Source organism: Psittacula echo (assembly GCF_963264785.1).
Source record: "Psittacula echo genome assembly, chromosome: 1".
Classification (NCBI taxonomy): Eukaryota; Metazoa; Chordata; class Aves; order Psittaciformes; family Psittacidae; genus Psittacula; species Psittacula echo.
In genome coordinates, this window is record NC_137735.1 from 18127065 (window position 1) to 18145423 (window position 18359).

General features: G+C 38.8%; 1 protein-coding gene across 8 annotated transcripts in view; it reads right to left on the bottom strand.

The window, feature by feature from the left end:
- KCNIP4 (potassium voltage-gated channel interacting protein 4) overlaps nucleotides 1–18359 on the bottom strand; it is a gene marked incomplete at both ends in the record, with an annotated part of 444699 nt that overhangs the window by 10508 nt on the left and 415832 nt on the right. For all 8 annotated transcript variants that reach the window (XM_080621848.1, XM_080621844.1, XM_080621843.1 and 5 more), the window contains 2 exons: nucleotides 5097–5167; nucleotides 10563–10632. In XM_080621848.1, the coding sequence (XP_080477974.1) occupies nucleotides 5097–5167; nucleotides 10563–10632 (141 nt within the window). The remainder of the gene's footprint in view (nucleotides 1–5096; nucleotides 5168–10562; nucleotides 10633–18359) is intronic.

The window sequence follows — 18359 nt, forward strand, 5'->3', positions numbered from 1 at the left end:
TCCATTGCAGAATGCTGTAGTAAAGCAGTGATGGTGGAGATAGCAGCTAAGCTCAGACAGTGTCTGCCTATATGCTTGTTACCATCAACTCAGAGACACAAATCAGGCACACCATTTAGAAGGCAGCATGGACCTAACTCCCCATTACAGTATCAGAGTACCCAGATGTGCTTTCTTTTCTGGTTTAGACAACTTTTCATTGGACTCTTCATTAGGAACTGTAGTGGTAGGACAAGGGATAACAGGTTCAAACTTAAACAGAGGAAGTTTAGATTGGATATAAGGAAGAAGTTCTTTACTGTAAGGGTGGTGAGGTACTAGAATGGATTGCTCAAGGATGTCATGAATGCCCCATTCCTGGCGGTGTTCATAAGGTGAGGTTGGACAAGCCTTGGGTGACATGGTTTAATGCGAGGTGTCCCTGCCCATGGCAGGGGGGGTTGGAACTATGTGATCTTAAGGTCCTTTCCAACCATAACTATTCTATGATTCTATCCTATGATTCTATGATTCTAACTGATTTCTGGGGAGAGGAATTCTACTTATAGAGCCTATTTATTTTTTAAATAAGATTCACAGTACTTCTTAGACACTTACACGCCTTAAAGATGCCAACACTGTCTGCCAAGAGGGACAGTCCTGATCAGCTGAGCACCTGATGAGCATGCTAATACCTGTGAAGATTTCCATTAAATGCCAAACTCTCTTGTGTGATTCTGCAAGAAAGGGGAATGTCTCACTTAAGGGTGACAGCCTCACCTGTACTGGAGGCTCTCTGTGCTCAGTATCACAACCTGCTCTCATTTCAGTTCTGCACCACAGCTGTATACAGCCTCTGGCTGTCATTTGGGATTAACTTGTATTTGTTTGGGTTGTTTTTCCAGGAGTGATTAATTATCTCTTAGAAAGGTTGTTGATGACTTTCTGATTGCTTTATCAAATATTTGGGGAAAACTAATTCGTTAATAAATTAATTAACAATCTTAATAGCGTGCTGTCCATATATCCATAAGAAAGCTTAAAATTATTTCATCTGACCCTTCATTCAATACCAGAAGTAGGTAGGCAGGCACCTAAATCCATTTTTGGATTTAGACCTTGGGATTTTGGAAAGGCATCAAGTGATGAATGTCAGTCACACAAGTGGTAGAGCCTTGGCATGCACAAAACAAAGAGTAGGAGCTGCTGTTAAGAGGAAATATATTTCTTTGTAGCTACAGCTGGTATTAAAATGCTTATGAGATCATTACTGCCCTGAGAAAAATTAGCTCATTTCCTACATGACATGAACAAGGCTTTTTGCATTGAACACAGAGAACTGCACTTGTGAACCTCATGAAGTTCAACAAGGCCAAGTGCAAGGTCCTGCACCTGGGTCGGGGCAATCCCAAGCACAAACGCAGGCTGAGCAGAGAATGGGTTCAGAGCAGCCATGAGGAGAAAGACTTGGGGATGTTGGATGACAAAGAGCTCAGCATGAGTTGGCAGTGTTTGCCTGCAGCACAGAAAGCCACCCACATACTGGGCTGCATCAAAAGGATCATGACCAGCAGGTTGAAGGAGGTGATCCTTCCCTCTACTCTCGTGAGACCCCACTTGGAGTACTGCGTTCAGGTCTGGGGCCACAACAAAAGAAGGATGTGGACCTGCTGGACTGAGTCCAAAGGAGGGGCAAGAAGACGATCAGAGAGCTGGAGCACCTCTCTTACGGAGACAGGCTGAGAGAGCTAGGCTTGTTTGGTCAGGAGAAGGCTCTGGGGAGACCTTAGAGCAGCTTCCAGTGCCTAAAAGGGACCTACAAGAAATCTGGAGAGGGATTTTTTACAAGGGCATGAAGGGACAGAACAAGGGGGAATGGCTTTAAGCTGACAGAGGGGAGATTTATATTAGATATTAGAAAAAAATTCTTCACTGTGAGGGTGGTGAGGCACTGGAACAGATTGCCCAGAGAAGCTGTACATGCCCCATCCCTGACAGTGTTCAATGCCAGGTCGGACAGGGCTTTGAACAACCCTGTCTAGTGGAAGGTGTCCCTGCCCATAGCAGTAGGAGTGGAACTGGATGATCTTTAGGGTCCCTTCCAACCCGAATCATTCTAACTATTCATTAAACTGCTATCCTCATGTTACTGCCTTGCAGACAATGACTATCACTGTAGCAAAATATCAAAGTTGTGTTTGATTAAGATCTGAACTGTCCTATCGAATTAGCATGCTTGGTAATTTATTAATTAATGCAAAATTCTCAGGTAGCAATTGAGGAATAAAGGAATCAGAAAATCCTTTGCTAAATTTTTTGCTAAGAATTCACTTTTGGAGAAAAAAATGTAACTTTGATTTTGTTTAAAAGTGTCAAAAACCTTTAAACATCTCCATTGCATTTAGGCACAGCTTTCCACTTTAAGGCGCTGACAATTAGTGGGATTACTGAGTGACCTTCCCCTCATCAAGATCACATTCAGAATGGCCTTAACCTGCAGCTACAACAAACTAAACTGATTTGGATATTTGCATGTAGTTGTAATGTGCTTAATGTGTAATTAGCCTCAATTTTCCTGACTCTATAAATAGGCTTGAGAGTCAGATCTTCATTTTGGTTCAGTTATAAAATTCATGCAGCAAGTGAAAACTTTGCTGTCAAATCCGTCTTTATCTGATTAAAAAAGTTCACTAATAAGCCAAAAGACTCCTTCAGTAGCTGGGTCACTAGATTGTCTGAAAGTTTGTCACTCATGTTAAAGCAAAACTAGTTGGCATAACTAATTTTGGAAATAAATTGGTGTCAAAATTGATACAATTATGGGATATGGAGATATAGGTTCAAGCAGTTTAATGAGTTTGTTTTTTATGCTACATAAAATGCTTCAGTTGGAGGGCCTGACTCTTATCAGAACATATAGAGATTTAGGGATGACAAAACTCTAAGTACATAGCAAGCTCACCAGGCAATCTCATCCGATGAAGGTATGTGTTTAAGTTGACCTAAGTCTAACACTTCATTGTTGATGGTTGAAAATTTGAGGAAAAAGGAGCAAAAAGCTGGAACAAATTCTCCCTTTTTAGTTCCCCACAACTCCAGCTACCACTGCTTCATTAGAAAAATGAGAGTGCAACACCAAAAATGTCATTCTTTCAGTACCATTTCAGGTTTTCATATCCTTTTTACATAGAAGAGAGTGTTTTCCATCATCAGTTGTTATATTAAATTGTATTTACTCCTACACTTTGATGCAAAAAGTAAATTAGGATGATTATTTGTTCTGCAAATTTTTAAATCACTCTCTCTTTCTACCTTTTGTGCTGTTTGGTTGGTTGGTTGGGATTTTTCGGTAGGGGTTTGTGGTTTTTTTTCTAATAGAAATTAGAAAACTAGAGTGCAGGTTGGCACACAAAGAATATGGCACAGTTGCACCTATGATAAAAAGCAGAGGGAAAAAAATGACGATTGCATTTTTCACATTTCACAATATCTACTTTCACATTTTGCAGCTGCTTTCACATGATTAGAAAAGAATCTTAACGTTTCTAACATAAGAAGGATGCTTTTAGAATGGCTGTCATATAGTTTGTAAGTATAATGTTGCAACATGGTACAAGGACACAGAAGCAAGAGTATTTTGATGGCAGTAGAGTTATGCTGGATTCACAATTAGTGCAAATAATAGCAAAGCCTGTATTGCTCTTTTGAGTCGATATTGAGCAAAAGGAAGCTGGAAATCTGTTTTGTCAATGACAAAAACCCCACTGCTTCTTTTATTTTCCTGGTTTATTTTATTCCAAAGCCTTTTTTGTACACAGACCTGCACTTTTGAGATATTCAAATCCCTTAAAAAGGGATTCATATTTACTGCATTTCTTAAAGCTTTCTATCTGAGATACAAATGTCAACAAATTGTTCAGGAAAGATACAAAAGCTTCTTTTATTCTCATTATTCTTAATGTTAATAGCAGAAATACTTCTCAAATACTGATGCTGAAAAGGTTTTCTCTCATTACCTCTGCTTTTGCTGATTTAACCAGAAAGATTCCTTGTAGAAATAGCTTATGTAGAGAAGATGTGAACAAAACCTCCATTCCTGTTTCTACTTTCACACAGAACCCACTGATTCCAGCTGCCTGTGAAACAGGTAGATGGGGTTCATGTTTTTCTAAATAAATGCAAATATCTCCCCCGAATGATCTGGTTATGGTCCCAGCTGAAGTATAGATTTCCAATTGCAATGCACCTACCTGCTTGGTGAGACATCTCCTTCCATATTACATCAATAATAAAGCAAAGGAAATGCTTTTAAAAAAGTTCTGGCAGACCTCACATCATCGTTCACTCAAGTAAACCATAAAAACACGTATAGGATATTTGAACATATTTAAAGTGGGTGTATTCATCACAATCCAGTCTCAAGTTGTAAGGATATAATTTGTCCATTATAAACAAAACAAAGGAAAACATGACAAAGCAAACATACACTTTTGCAAATAAACCCAGACTATTTAATTCTATCCCTCAAAATAATGTTCCCTCACAGTGTTTTGTGCACCCTGCTTTAATCTAAACTATTGCAGTGAGCTGCCTTTTTACCATATTGCATTGATGACCTCAGCCTTAGCAGGGAAGGGCAGAATTTTGAAAACAGATTAGGCAGTTCAGCAGAGGGAGAATGAATTTCAAATTCTTGTGGTTTTAAATGCATTTGATTTAAAGCCTTTTTTCTGTAGAATCTTCTCCTGGAAAATAATACAATATGTGAGCAATCCTATTTTGGCTGAGTCATCCCCATAACATCAGTTGTAGTTAAGAGTCCTCACCTTGCAGAGGCAGGGAGGCTGAAAAGGATTATTTTATGTAACTTGTTTATAAATTGGGTTACAGATTTATAAAAATATTACATAGCAGCATGGTCTGAGTTACCATTTAGGGACATACAATTATAAAATAATAAATATGACTTTTGTTAATACTTTGGGAAAACTTGAAATCTGAGTCATATAAGCTAAATTTTTAATAATGTAAGACATATAATAAAAGTCACCAAACTGAACTTAACTACAAAGCATGGCAAAATATTCAATTGCAGAGAAAGAAGTAACATCACTTACCTCAAAACTTACAGATCCATTGTGATCAGTGTCAAATGCATTAAACAGAAAATGTGCATAAGTTGTGGAATCTACAATTTAAAAAAGTAAAAATAATGCATAGTAAGCACATCTTATCTGAACAAATTGCAAAGTCACATTACTGTAATCTGTAGCAACCTGTCTTAATGGGAAAGCTACCTTATCAGTTAAATGACTGCGATGGGGTCTATCTTACCTGTTAAAAAAGAAAAATGTGTTCATTTGCTCACTTTAAATGAAGGAAGCAGACGCTGCCATCTGCGCATCTGGCATATTGGTTTTACTCGGAAGACAGGCCTGTCAGCCAGGTTGAAGTTGAGCTTGTCAGAAAGCTGCTGCTGTGCTCCCATCGTATGCTCAATTACAGGTGAGATAAAATCCTGTCCAGAGAAGCAGATTCTTAAAGCTGGTTTGCTGCTTAATTCCCATAAACATCTTATAAGGCCTAGCTACTTAAAAACCTTGGAAAAACTGGCTGTGACTAAGTGAACTGGTCAATAAGACTCCGGATGATGACCTTAAACAAGTGATCCCTTCACTAATTTACTTTACTTTTCTAACCTACTGAGCAGTGCATATTAACTCATTTTAGAAACACAAGACAGCATGAATATTAATTTGTCAAACCTCTAAGTTTTCGTAGAGATCTAGTTTTTCATTTCCACTGAATGCCTTCCAACAGGCACAACCTGCTCCAGAAAATACCTAGCAAAGAGAGAACTCCAGAGACTGCACTGCTGATGTGAGCTTCTGGGGTTATGGGAAGTCAGCTTTCCTTAGTGTCTTTTCCCTCCCTTAAAATCCATGCAAATTAAGGTAGGCTGAGATATTGTTTACTTTTAATAGTCATTACTTAGAATCATAGAATCATAGAATAGTTAGGGTTGGAAAGGACCTTAAGATCATCTAGTACTTTCCTCTTTCTACTTCATGTATTTACAGTAATTTTAGTTTAATTAACAATGACCTCACAAACTTTTAGTAAAGGAAGAGTGTTATGAAATCTGAGTCCCCCTTGTAGGACAAAACCTTTCAGGTCATCAGTTCTGAGAAGCCTTTTGCTGATTTCTTGGCACTAAGCCATTTTAACTTTCAAATTAATCCTGAAAACTTTTATTTGTCACAGCCCAAATATTGTTTTGAGTTAAACTGAGTGATAGTATTGGGTCACTCACCTGAAATGCCACCTTGACCCCAAGGAGCCAAATATACCAAACCTGAAAACTCTGTACTTCACAGATTCAGAATGGATATTAGTAAGTAATGTTTCTGGTGTTACTTTAATTTATTAATTTAATATGATGTGAAATAACTACAACAAGAAAAAACTCTGAAACCTTTAACCTTTGTGTCTGTTAATCCATTTTCAGAGAATTAAAAAGTCAAACACCAAAACCAAAACACTATGGAGCTATTGAGACATTCGTTCATTTATTCGCGTATCCCGTTATAAGTGTAATTGCTTAAGCATGGCCTAGGAGATAAATTCCTACTTTAACAGAAAAAAATGAAAATTCGTTGACTTGAATTTATATTTAGGGTATTAATAGTTATATTTTCTATATCTACTGAGACTTCTGTTGTGCAGCAGAATATACTATGCAAACCATCCTTAGGAAAAAAGCGTATTACAGTGGCATAATTACTTTAAACTGAATTTTAAATAGCTTCCCAGTCTCTTGGTATTTATTTCTTAGAAACGTGAAATATTTCTAATTATTTTCTGTAGATTTACAGAAACCACAAAGAGTTTTTGCTGTTCGTTGCCCATACATGATATAATATACGTCTTTTTTTGTATGACAGTATATGAAAAAAAATCCCCAGTTGAAGAATCTTTTCTTTTTATTAACCTCTTTTTAAAATATAAAAAAATAAGAGATCTTTTTCAGGGTTTGTTCAGGCAATTCTGCTCTGAAATTTTGCCTCCAAAACCACAGCAGTATGATGTACACTAGTCTTTTAATTAGAGCCATTTAATGTGATTTCCTTCTGCCCCCACCCCACTAAATCTTGAACATTAATCATGTTAGAAAAAAGCTTAACTTTTTAAATAAAATATGTTTTCTTTGCAGGGATGTGATATCATAACTAGTAGGCTAAATTGATACTTTGACAGGTTGAGACAGGAACAGATATTAAATCAGATTTCCTTTGAAATACGTCCTTAAATCATTTTAAACATCAGAGAAAAAATGGTAGTCATTACACATCCAAGACTAGGTCTTATCAAACCCTGAACATAATCTGTTCTGTTCCTAACATGAAGGAGGAGTGCAATAATTAGTCAGTGTGTGGATTCTTACCTACAACTCGCCCAGCTGAAGAACAAATCCCAAGTTATATTGCAGGCAATCCACTGCATGAATGCAGAGGGCCTATTCATTCACCTGTATGGCAATGGGTTTGCAAAAAGAAGTTACTGGAGTGCCTTTCTGGCATGGAAAGCTATTTACAAGTCTACTTCTGCTTTTACTGCAATCCAGCGCAATCTCCTTTGTGGTGCTTGTTCTTTTTCTATTCCTCCTGTACTTTGTCCTAAATAGTCTTGAAAGTTGCTTGATGAAGTGATTTGCTGGTTGTCATTGGAAAATTACTTTTTGGTGATTGTTTGGTCACCCTGAGGCTTAAAATCTTACACAACATCATTCTGTTTGCTCAGATATGAGTTGTTACAATGACACATCATGTTGTATCTAGTTTGGCATTACGTAGGCATTTGGTATCCAGTCTGGCTGCTTAACTAGACACTTAAATATGATGATCTCACCCTGTTGTTAGCATGCAGGGATATGCAAATGCAGACAATTAATTGGGCTTTGAATACACCTTGGCTAATGTGAGGAACAAAGAATAGCCTTTGGCTCCCATACCTCTCAGAAAATGGCAAAGTCAACACAGGCACCTACAAAACAGCACAAACATACATAAAACAGATCCAGTCTTCATCGGCCCACAGAAATTAAAGGATTACTGATGTGAGCTGTTACTCTTCCAAGAAGACTCAGCTCTTCTGTTGTTTGCACTGAATATTTTTCCTGAAATTTTGAGGAAAACTACATTAGTTTTTCACATTTGTTTGTGCTGTCTCTACGTACCAGTAGGGCTGCATGCCCTTGTGTGGAGGCCATGGAGAAGGGGGAGAAGAAGGGGACAACTTTTGATTGTCACTTCCCAGTGCTCTTCATTGAGATCTCTGAAAATGCTTTATTATGAAAGCTAAAAATGCTATTGCGAGTGCACAACAGCATATTATTGATGAGTGAATTGTCTGTATTTGGTACTTTTCTACCCTGCTAAAAATCTAACTTTTCACTGTATGTTACTAAAGTTAAATGAAGCAAGAAGAAACAGGTTTTTATTTTTCCCTTTTTTGTTTTATTTTTAGGAAAATGCACCTCCCTTGTTGCAAACAAAGTAATGGTATTTCTGAAACTCCAATGAACAGCATAACCATGTATTGCCATTGCTAATAAGAAGCCACAAGCCTTATAGGGTGCTTGCCCCAGGACAGAAGCTCGTCAGCTTGCAGTGATGTTTCCTGTGGGTTAGCTGTGACTGCAATCTCTCAAATTGATCAGGTTTCTTAGGCTCATTGATTTTAGTTCTGTGGTGCAACTACAGCTTTACACATGTAACAGTAACAGGCAGCTATTCTATATAGAAGCAGGTATTCATGACAAACATAATGATGCAGCGGAGAGAAGAACTTTTTGCCTCATACACCAACACAGACCTTGAGCAGCTGAGAGACGGGATTTAGCACAGAGGAGAGCAGGTGTGTGATAAGAGGGCTCAGGACAAAGACTGGCACTAGGGACCCCACAGCTACAAACAACTCAGTCATGGTCAGTTAAAGAAACACGGGTATGAAGCTGGACAAAACTGGTTTTAGGAGTAGCAATGCAAAGAAATAGTATCTAACACATGTATAATTCACCACCTATAGTCAGGTGTAACGTGGAGCTACAAACAAATGGAGAAATATAAGGGATTAAAAACATGTTAACAAGCATGTAGAAATGACTCCATGCAAATCCTAAGTGAGGAAGTTGAAAGCACCAACATGAACATCTTATTCCTCTTGGGGAAAGACTCCAGACGCCAACAGTCCACTGCAGTCCCCACCTTCTCCTCCACATGATGCCACTGCCCTAAAGGCCCAGAGGAGCAGTGGAAGGGTGAGCATTAGCACCAGGAAAAGAGTTAGAAACTAAGAATTGAGTATATATCAACTTCAACTACATTAATATTCTTTCTGTAAGAATTAAGTCTAGACTAATAAAGAAGATTAGGCTTTTAAGATTACATTTATTCTCACAATAGATTTTAGCTCTACTTTTAGAAAAGATGTGCCTTCTCTTTGCCCGTAAACTATTTTAAGTGTTACAATAGGAAATATTATTAAAGTTTAGTAAAGGTGTAGTCACATGCAAAGAATTATTTTCATTAGCCAGGGTAACTAAAAAATATAATATCTGAAGCTGTAATTGTTAGCCTAATTTAAAAGCTTAGATACAGAAATAATCAGTAGGCAGGTCAACTCTTCTAGCCTTTTGTTCTTCCCTATTGAGTGTGCCTACTTAGTAAGGATTTCAGTGATGGGAATCCATACTGAATACTACTCTTTACCTTCTAAGTCTTCATTCAAAATAAAACTAATTGGTACATGTTTTGTTCGTACTAATGAAGTGTGTGGGTTTTTAAAATACAAATGAACAGAAAGAGCTATGAGCAGTCCCAGGGAAACATGCAAATCTCAAGAGCTGTGGGAGAAGATGAAGAGGCAGCACTGAAGTGCTATATGAGAATATGAAGAGGGACTATTGAATGATAAAAGCAAGAGAAAGAGAAGAGAGGAAAACAATTCAAATTGAAAGAAAATCCAAAGTTCAGGACAAAAAAAGCGTTACACATTTTTCTATTACCTTCATTGCACTAAAAGGTAATAAAGAGAAAGAAAATAATGGAACTCCTGGAAATTGATTAATTGAAATTAAGGTTAGCAAAAAAAAAAAAGCCCTCATCTAAGTAGAGAAATCACATAGAAGTCAAAGAGGTCCTGCCATTAATATCAGAGGGTACCTGTAGTGCCTCCGACAGTTTTCATTCCTACTGTGAAAGATTTTGTGGAATAAAACAGAATGAGAAAGGCTGTGTAGAAAGTTTAAAAAGAAATAATGTACTTGGAGAAACCTGGTTTTCAAGGGTACCCAAACACAGCTAGTAACTTCATAATAGAAGACTGACTTCTTGTAGGTATCATTGCATTTCATTCAGAAATATATACTGTAAAATGTGTCCATCCATCAAGAAATTATCCCTCGAGTTCAGATATAGTTTGAGACAACAATCTTGTCAATTTGAGCAACGGGTCTTTTGTCAGACTTAGGAACTAACAAACAAAGCTCTTTGTTCACTGTAGTACTAATTACATGCACTCACCTCCCTGTGGAAAGAACTGAGAGTAAATCTCTTTGAAGGTTTCTTCATTGACAACACCACTGGGGCATTCCTGAAAAAAAAAGTGAAAGACAAGAAATGAATAGCATCCAATCTGGTCCAGTCAAATTATGTGTTCATGAGACTCTACAGAACATGAATGTAACAGAGAGTATAACATGTTTGATTTTGCACTCTCAACCAAATATTAATGCATCAAATATTTATCACTTTGAAGCATCTTCCTAAAGAGTTCCCATGGAACAAATATTTCTTCTGTGCCATATGACTCAGCTTCAGTGTTGAGACCTGAGTGAGATGTGAGCAGCAACCACTCTGCTGCAGTGCATGGAGCTATTGGTGTCGCTGTGGGACATGGGTGGTTGCTCCTGCAGCTGCCAGCAGCATTTGTGTGGTATGGAAACCAAGTAGGAATGTAAATTGCATTTGCAGTTAGGTATTACTGATAGATCAAGCAGTCATATTATACTGGAAGAGTTATACTCAATGAATTCAAAAGACCCTGCAAGAGAAGATTCTATTCAAACCTTGCAGATCCTTCTGCTTCTATATATTTTTCATAAGCTGCAATATGTAATAAAGAATAAGCATAAAGTGTCAGAGCAGAGTTATTACAAAAAAAAAAGAAAGAAAGTAAAGGGGAAGAAAAGAGGATTAGACCAGTAAGTTTAAAAAAATTACTTATGTAAAGAGGTAGGAAAAACAAAAGGAATACTATTTTGTTTACTAATTTGCACATAAACATCAAAGGCCAGGCAGACAACTTTTAGTCTTGAATTTGTCAGACTGAGCAGATGGCTTTAGGCAATGCACTTAATGGCTTTAGGCAATGCACTTAATTCCCTTTTGTTGTGGAAAGGACTCAGTCAGAGATCCATGTGATCAGACAAAAGCCATTTATTCTAGAAAACTAACTCTTTATATACTATTGCTTATAGTTGCTTACAATAACTTGGCATATTGTGATTGGATACATATCTTTAAGGCCCTTAACAACTAACATCTAATTGGTTAAGTACAGGTGTGAGAACCTGACCTTCAAAGCTTGCCCACAGTCCAAAATTTAGCAACTCAGTAAATTCCAACTCCTTCTTATCTTGCTGGGATTGTTACTCCCAGTGCCTCACTATCCTCCTTCACCTTTAGTTGTCCCTTGGTTCATGTCGAACTCCACATAGGCACTTGCTGATCTGGGTATGTGGCCGTTCTGTGCCAGAAAATCATCCACACCCTTTTGTATTTATTCCTTCTTTAACACAGAGGGTGAAAAAAGCCTCTCAAGCTCTTTAAAAGGAAAGTATTTCCAGAAACAAAGGCAAATAAAAAAAAGACAAATTAAGTACTAAGATTTATATATTTTTGTCTATTGCTATGCTATGTGGAGTGATGGCTCAAATTTATGAACTCCTAGTCCTAAACTGGAGAAAGGAAATAGCTTTAAATGAAGTTAAAGAACAGTGTAAGATCTTTTACCAGTGTAACAATGGATTTTCCTGTGAGGGCAGATGATATTTCTATTAGCTCAAATAAGGAACACTGAGATATTCCTAGTTATGACAGCTTCTGCTAAGAAACAGTGTAATCTTGCTAACTGAGAGATGAATGCACTGCCTGAAAAATGCATATCAGATCTGTAGATCTAGGATTATTTTGATTTATGTCATTTATCCTCAGCCAAAATCAGCTCTCCACCATAACTAAGCACATGCAAGCATGGAGTAAGAAACAATTCTGTTTGATCAGTACAGACGTAAAACAGATGTCATACAGACAGAAGTATGAAATTTGTTCCTGGCCACAGAGCCTGTCACTGATTAGACTTAGAGCACAGGTCTCTCTAAGACAAGGTGTATACTGACTGCTCGGCCACGCTACCTTTCAAACCAAAGCCTTCAGGGAATGGGAGGAACGGGGAAATTAATCTAGCATCTCTACTCTTCGTCAGGTGAGGCAGCATCTCCCTGCCTGTCATATATTTGGTTGTGAGGACATTCTAAAACATCTCACTCTACTTCCCAAAAAGACTGCAGTCAAATGGTATACCATCTTTGTGGTCCCCAGCACGTTTATGAGCTTATATTTTTATGTGAAGCCTTCTGGTGTTGTATAAGTGCATGCAAAAGAGCAGTGGTTTTATTTGTATTTGAAGCACAATAAAGAAAACATCAGAGAAGTGTTCATGTACTCATTGAAAAAATGTTGTTCAATGTAGAAAATTTGACAAAAGTATTTCATAAATTCCAAGCATATGCTGGTATGTAGTCTACATCATTCCCAGACTTGCCCCAGGAACAATAAGACAGCCTTCTCCCCAAGATGGGTGGGAGTGTGAAAGGACAATGCAGTATTTTAAAATCTAGAAAACACAGCTGTGGATCCTTTCTGTTCTATATGCAGTATATTTTCAGACAAAAAGCTAGGCATATTTTGAGTGAATTAAAAAAGAAAACCAAAACAAAGTCCATCTATATATTTGAATTTCTACAATTCAGATTTTTCTGTTTCTTTTTCTTGTTTGTTTGTTGTTTTTTACTTCTTTTTTTTTTGTTTGTTTTCTTTTTAAATGTGAAGCTTAACAAATAATGAATGACAAAATGTGCTCCTACGTTCATCTAACTCTGTGGCTTATTAACGTATACAGCAATATTTCTACCTTTTCCTTGGATGAGAAAGATATTCTAAATATTAGAATCATAGAATCATAGAATAGTTAGGGTTGGAAAGGACCTTAAGATCATCTAGTTACAACCCCCCCTGCCATGGGCAGGGACACCTCACACTAAACCATGCCACCCAAGGCCTCATCCAACCTGGCCTTAAACACCACGAAGGATGGAGCATTCACAACTGCCCTGGGCAACCCATTCCAGTGCCTCACCACCCTCACAGTAAAGAATTTCTTCCTTATATCCAATCTAAACTTCCCTTGTTTAATTTTGAACCCGTTACCCCTTGTCCTATCACTACAGTCCCTGATGAAGAGTCCCTCCCCAGCATCCTTGTAGGCCCCCTTCAGATACTGGAAGGCTGCTATGAGGTCTCCACGCAGCCTTCTCTTTTCCAGGCTGAACAGCCAAACTTCCTCAGCCTGTCTTCATACGGGAGGTGCTCCACTACCCTGATCATCCTCGTGGCCCTCCTCTGGACTTGTTCCAACAGTTCCATGTCCTTTTTATGTTGAGGACATCAGAACTGCACACAATGCTCCAAGTGAGGTCTCACGAGAGCAAAGGGGCAGGATGACCTCCTTCGACCTGCTGGTCACACTGCTTTTGATGCAGCCCAGGATACAGTTGGCTTTCTGGGCTGCGAGCGCACACTGAAGCCGGCTCATGTTCATTTTCTCATAGACCAACACCCCCAAGTCCTTCTCCACAGGGCTGCTCTGAATCTCTTCTTTGCCCAACCTGTAGCTGTGCCTGGGATTGCTCCGACCCAGGTGTAGGTCCTTGCACTTGGCATGGTTAAACTTCATAAGGCTGGCATCAGCCCACCTTACAAGCATGTCGAGGTCCCTGTGGATGGCATTCCTTCCCTCCAGCATATCAACCGAACCACACAGCTTGGTGTCATCGACAAACTTGCTGAGGGCGCACTCAGTCCCACTGTCCATGTCACCGACAGTGATGTTGAACAAGACTGGTCCCAACACTGATCCCTGAGGGACACCACTTGTTACTGGTCTCCAGGCGAACATCGAGCCGTTGACCACAACACTTTGCATGCGGCCATCCAGACAGTTCTTTATCCACTGAGTGGTCCACCCATCAAATTGATGTCTCTCCAATTTAGAGACAAGGATGTCATGTGGGACAGTGTCGAACGCTTTGCACAAGTCTAGGTAGATGACATCAACTGCTCTGCCCCTGTCCATCAGTTCCGTAGCCCCATCATAGAAGGCCACCAAATTGGTCAGGCAGGATTTCCCCTTAGTGAAGCCATGCTGGCTGTCACCAACCACCTCCTTGTTTTTCATGTGCCTTACCATGCCTTCCAGGAGAATCTGCTCCAAGAGTTTGCCAGGCACAGAGGTGAGACTGACTGGTCTGTAATTCCCTGGGTCATCCATTTTCCCTTCTTGAAAATGGGGGTTATATTTCCCTTTTTCCAGTCGTCGGGAGCTTCACCTGACTGCCATGATTTTTCAAATATGAAGGCCAGTGGCTTAGCAACTTCATTTGCCAGCTTCTTCAAGAGCCGCAGATGGATTTCGTGAGGTCCCATGGACTTGTGTGCATTTAGGTTTTTAAGATGGTCTCTAACCAGATCCTCTCCTACAGTGGGCCTAGGGTCTTCATTCTCACAGTCCCTGCGTCCGCCTTCCAAGACTTGGGTGGTGCGGTCAGAGACTTTGCCAGTGAAGACTGAGGCAAAGAAGTAATTAAGAACCTCAGCCTTCTCCAAATCCTGGGTAGCCAGTTCTCCCGATATCTTCCAAAGGGGGCCTACGTTGTCCCTAGTCTGTCTTTTACTCGCTACTTACCTATAGAATCCCTTCCTGTTATCCTTAACATCCCTAGCCAAGTTTATTTCTAACTGGGCCTTAGCTTTCCTCACCTGGTCCCTGGCTTCCCAGACAGCATCCTTGTATTCTTCCCAGGCCACCTGTCCCTGCTTCCACCTTCTAGAAGCCTCTTTTTTCCTTTGAATTTTCCTGAGCAGCTCCTTATCCATCCAAGGAGGTCTCCTGGCTCCCCTGCTGCACTTCCTTCTAGTTGGGATGCAACACTCCTAAGCTTGTAGCAGGTGATCCTTGAATATCAACCAACAGTCTTGGCCCCCCCTGCTCTCTAGGGCTATATCCCATGGGACCTTCCTAAGCAGGTTCCTGAAGAGGCCAAAGTCCGCTCTCTTGAAGTCCAGGGCAGTGAGCTTACTGCACGCTCTTCTCACTGTCCCAAGGATCTCAAATTCGACCATCTCGTGATCGCTGCAACCAAGGCTGTCCTACTCATTTTGCACAGAGTGCATTTCCCTTTTTTACAGGAAATGCCACCAACTCCAACTATGCCAGTCCTTAGTCTGAAGCTGTGAAGAATCAGAGTCCCATTTTCCGACTGCATTTAAATGTTGTGATACTGAAGGAGAATTAAGGGTACTCTGGAAAAAATTGTCTGATTTATTCTTTGTTAGTTCAAAATGAATTAGTGGCCATATTTTAGAGAAAAACATGATATACATACCTCATTTAAAGTTAATACTTTTTTCTGTCACTGGTTGAAAGAAACATTGCTTGAAAAGGCAACCTTCTTTGACAGAATTACGTGTTAAGTAGAGCCAGGAATGACCTCTTGAATTTAGCTAGGTTGACCTTCTGCATTTTCCTTTACTTTTTATGACATTATTGCCAGTAACACCATATCTTTTCCATTCTTGGAGGTCTGTAGTAATGGTATCTTAAGGATATTCATTAAAAATATGTGATGCTGGCCAATTGCTCTCATCAGGAAATATCAGTTCAAATCTTTCTTTAGCTTGGATCCTTCCTCTGAGGCTACAAGACAGTGAACACTTCTGCTCTTAAATAATTTAAGTCTAAATACATATATATATATATCTCCAGCATCATTTACCTCCAAGACTGCTCTTTTCGTGACTCATAAATCTGGCTTTATTGTGTTTATCAGGAGATTTCTCTAGTTCCATGAAAGAGATTTAATACTGTAATTGTAAAGTATGCTCCATGGCTTTATGTCAAGTTATTGCTGACTTTGTCCATTCTACCCACTATAATAAAAAAATCTTTCTAACCTTTCATTAAACTCTTATAAAAGAGAGAAAAAAAATTAAATTATTTGAAAGAAAAATATGAGCTTTATTTAAACCATTTCATATATTCTTTTTTCCTCTAGCTGTATATAATTTATTTTGTTACAGAAAATTTCTGTTTGACAGTCTTTTAAAATTGCATTAATAATGTATTATATTTTCCTTCTGGAGAATAAAAAGGAGGGAAATTTCATCTTGAACTCTTTTTCCTGAGTCCAGTGCTCCCTCCTTTAAAAAGAATACAAACTGACAGAAAGAAGAGACAGAGGATAATAAACATGATTCTGCCTTTTGATCTTTCTTGCTTGCAATTCTACTGCTGGGAGATTACACCTCCAGCACATGGTCTTATGAACCACTCCAAACCTGTAAATTATTTACAAGCTTCATGCTGTCTAAGCTGTCTTTTTTTCAATATCGCTAAGAATACTGCAGTGAGTGGATTCTTCTTTACCGCCTAATCAACACCCTTTTTAGACAAAAGACAAACCCCAAAAGACAAAAAAGGAGAAATAGTGAAATATAGGAAAGAGAACAGAGAAACAAACTCAAAGCTCAGACTTTGGTCTGTATAATAATGCTGTACCATTGACAAAGCTGTATTAAGATCTTTGGCAATTTTGAATATATTTATATGCTTTTTCATGACAGGTTCTTCATCCCATGCTTTATCTGCTGTCAGTTTTCATTCTACTTCATTTTAGATCTATGTTCATGTCCATTGATTTCATTATTTCTAACTGATCATATTTTCTCTTTTTGGATGGACTTCTATTTTGGCCGAAAATTTAAATGTTCCATAAACACAAAACTTGATGGAAGAACACACATGTAATTTTCAAATAGCATACAGATTCAAGCTAATTCTACCAAAAATCCCACAACCTAAACTCACAGTGGCTTTTCATATTGCAGTCCAGTCCAGTGCCTAGTTTTTCATCTGCATATAATAGGGCTTTGATCAAAACAGCATGAAAATTTAACAAATGGCCTGATCTAATAACATAAGTAAGTCAAATTAATAATGAATTCTGGGCCAATAGGCACCTCACAAAGCTCAACAAAAATCGCAATGTTCTGTGCCTGAGAACAAATCATCCTTTGCCCCAGCTGAATGGCAGCTCTGTGGGGCTACAGCTGATGTCAAGCAGCATATGAGCCATCAAAAAGTTCTTACTAAAAATAATATAAACCACCTATTGGTCCAAGGCCAGCAGGCTGAGGGAGGTATTCTTTCTCTCTACTTGGGACAGTCTTGGGGCCTTTCCAAGGATGTGGAAGAACTGAAAAGGGTTCAGCAAAAGGCCATGAAGACTACTAGGGATGAGAACACATAGCCAATGAGGACCAAGAGACAGAGAGCTCAGCTTCTTTAGTTTAGGCAATCATTAAGAGCTGAGCTAATACAGCCCATCTGAAGGGCAGTGACAGAGATTAAGGAACGAAACTCTTAGTAGAGACAGACAATTTAACAAAGTTTGGTGGCCACAGTCTGAGGTTTGTGAGCTCACATTAGGCACCAGGAAAACTTTTTTAACTATTCTTGGTAACCTGAAGTGTAGTGATGCTTCAGACAGCTCTTAATTTCAGTGGAAGTATGTGCTGCCTTGGAAACACAGCCAACAGCCTTGGAAAGTTGTCTATGTATGTGGCAGAGCTTTTCTAAGGGATGAGAGGAGAGGCTTTGACAAGTGGATTTTGATAATTTGTCATTATGTACAGCAACATACTGACCAGGACAGAAGAGTGTGAGTTAGGGACTTGAGACAATAGGTTCTGAAGCTTGTGATTTTTTTAGTCTTCAATGCTTTTAAGGATTATGCAGTTTTATGCACCTCCTACTTTCAAAGGTACTTACCTAAGGTTGAAAGTTCACTGTATTTAATATTTATTTTGATGTATGTGATTGAAATGCAGGCATTCTTATGATTTTCATATTTGCAGAAAACTGAACCAAATTATATTTGTGCAATTCACATGTGTTGTAATACAAATTAATTTATCCTGCTA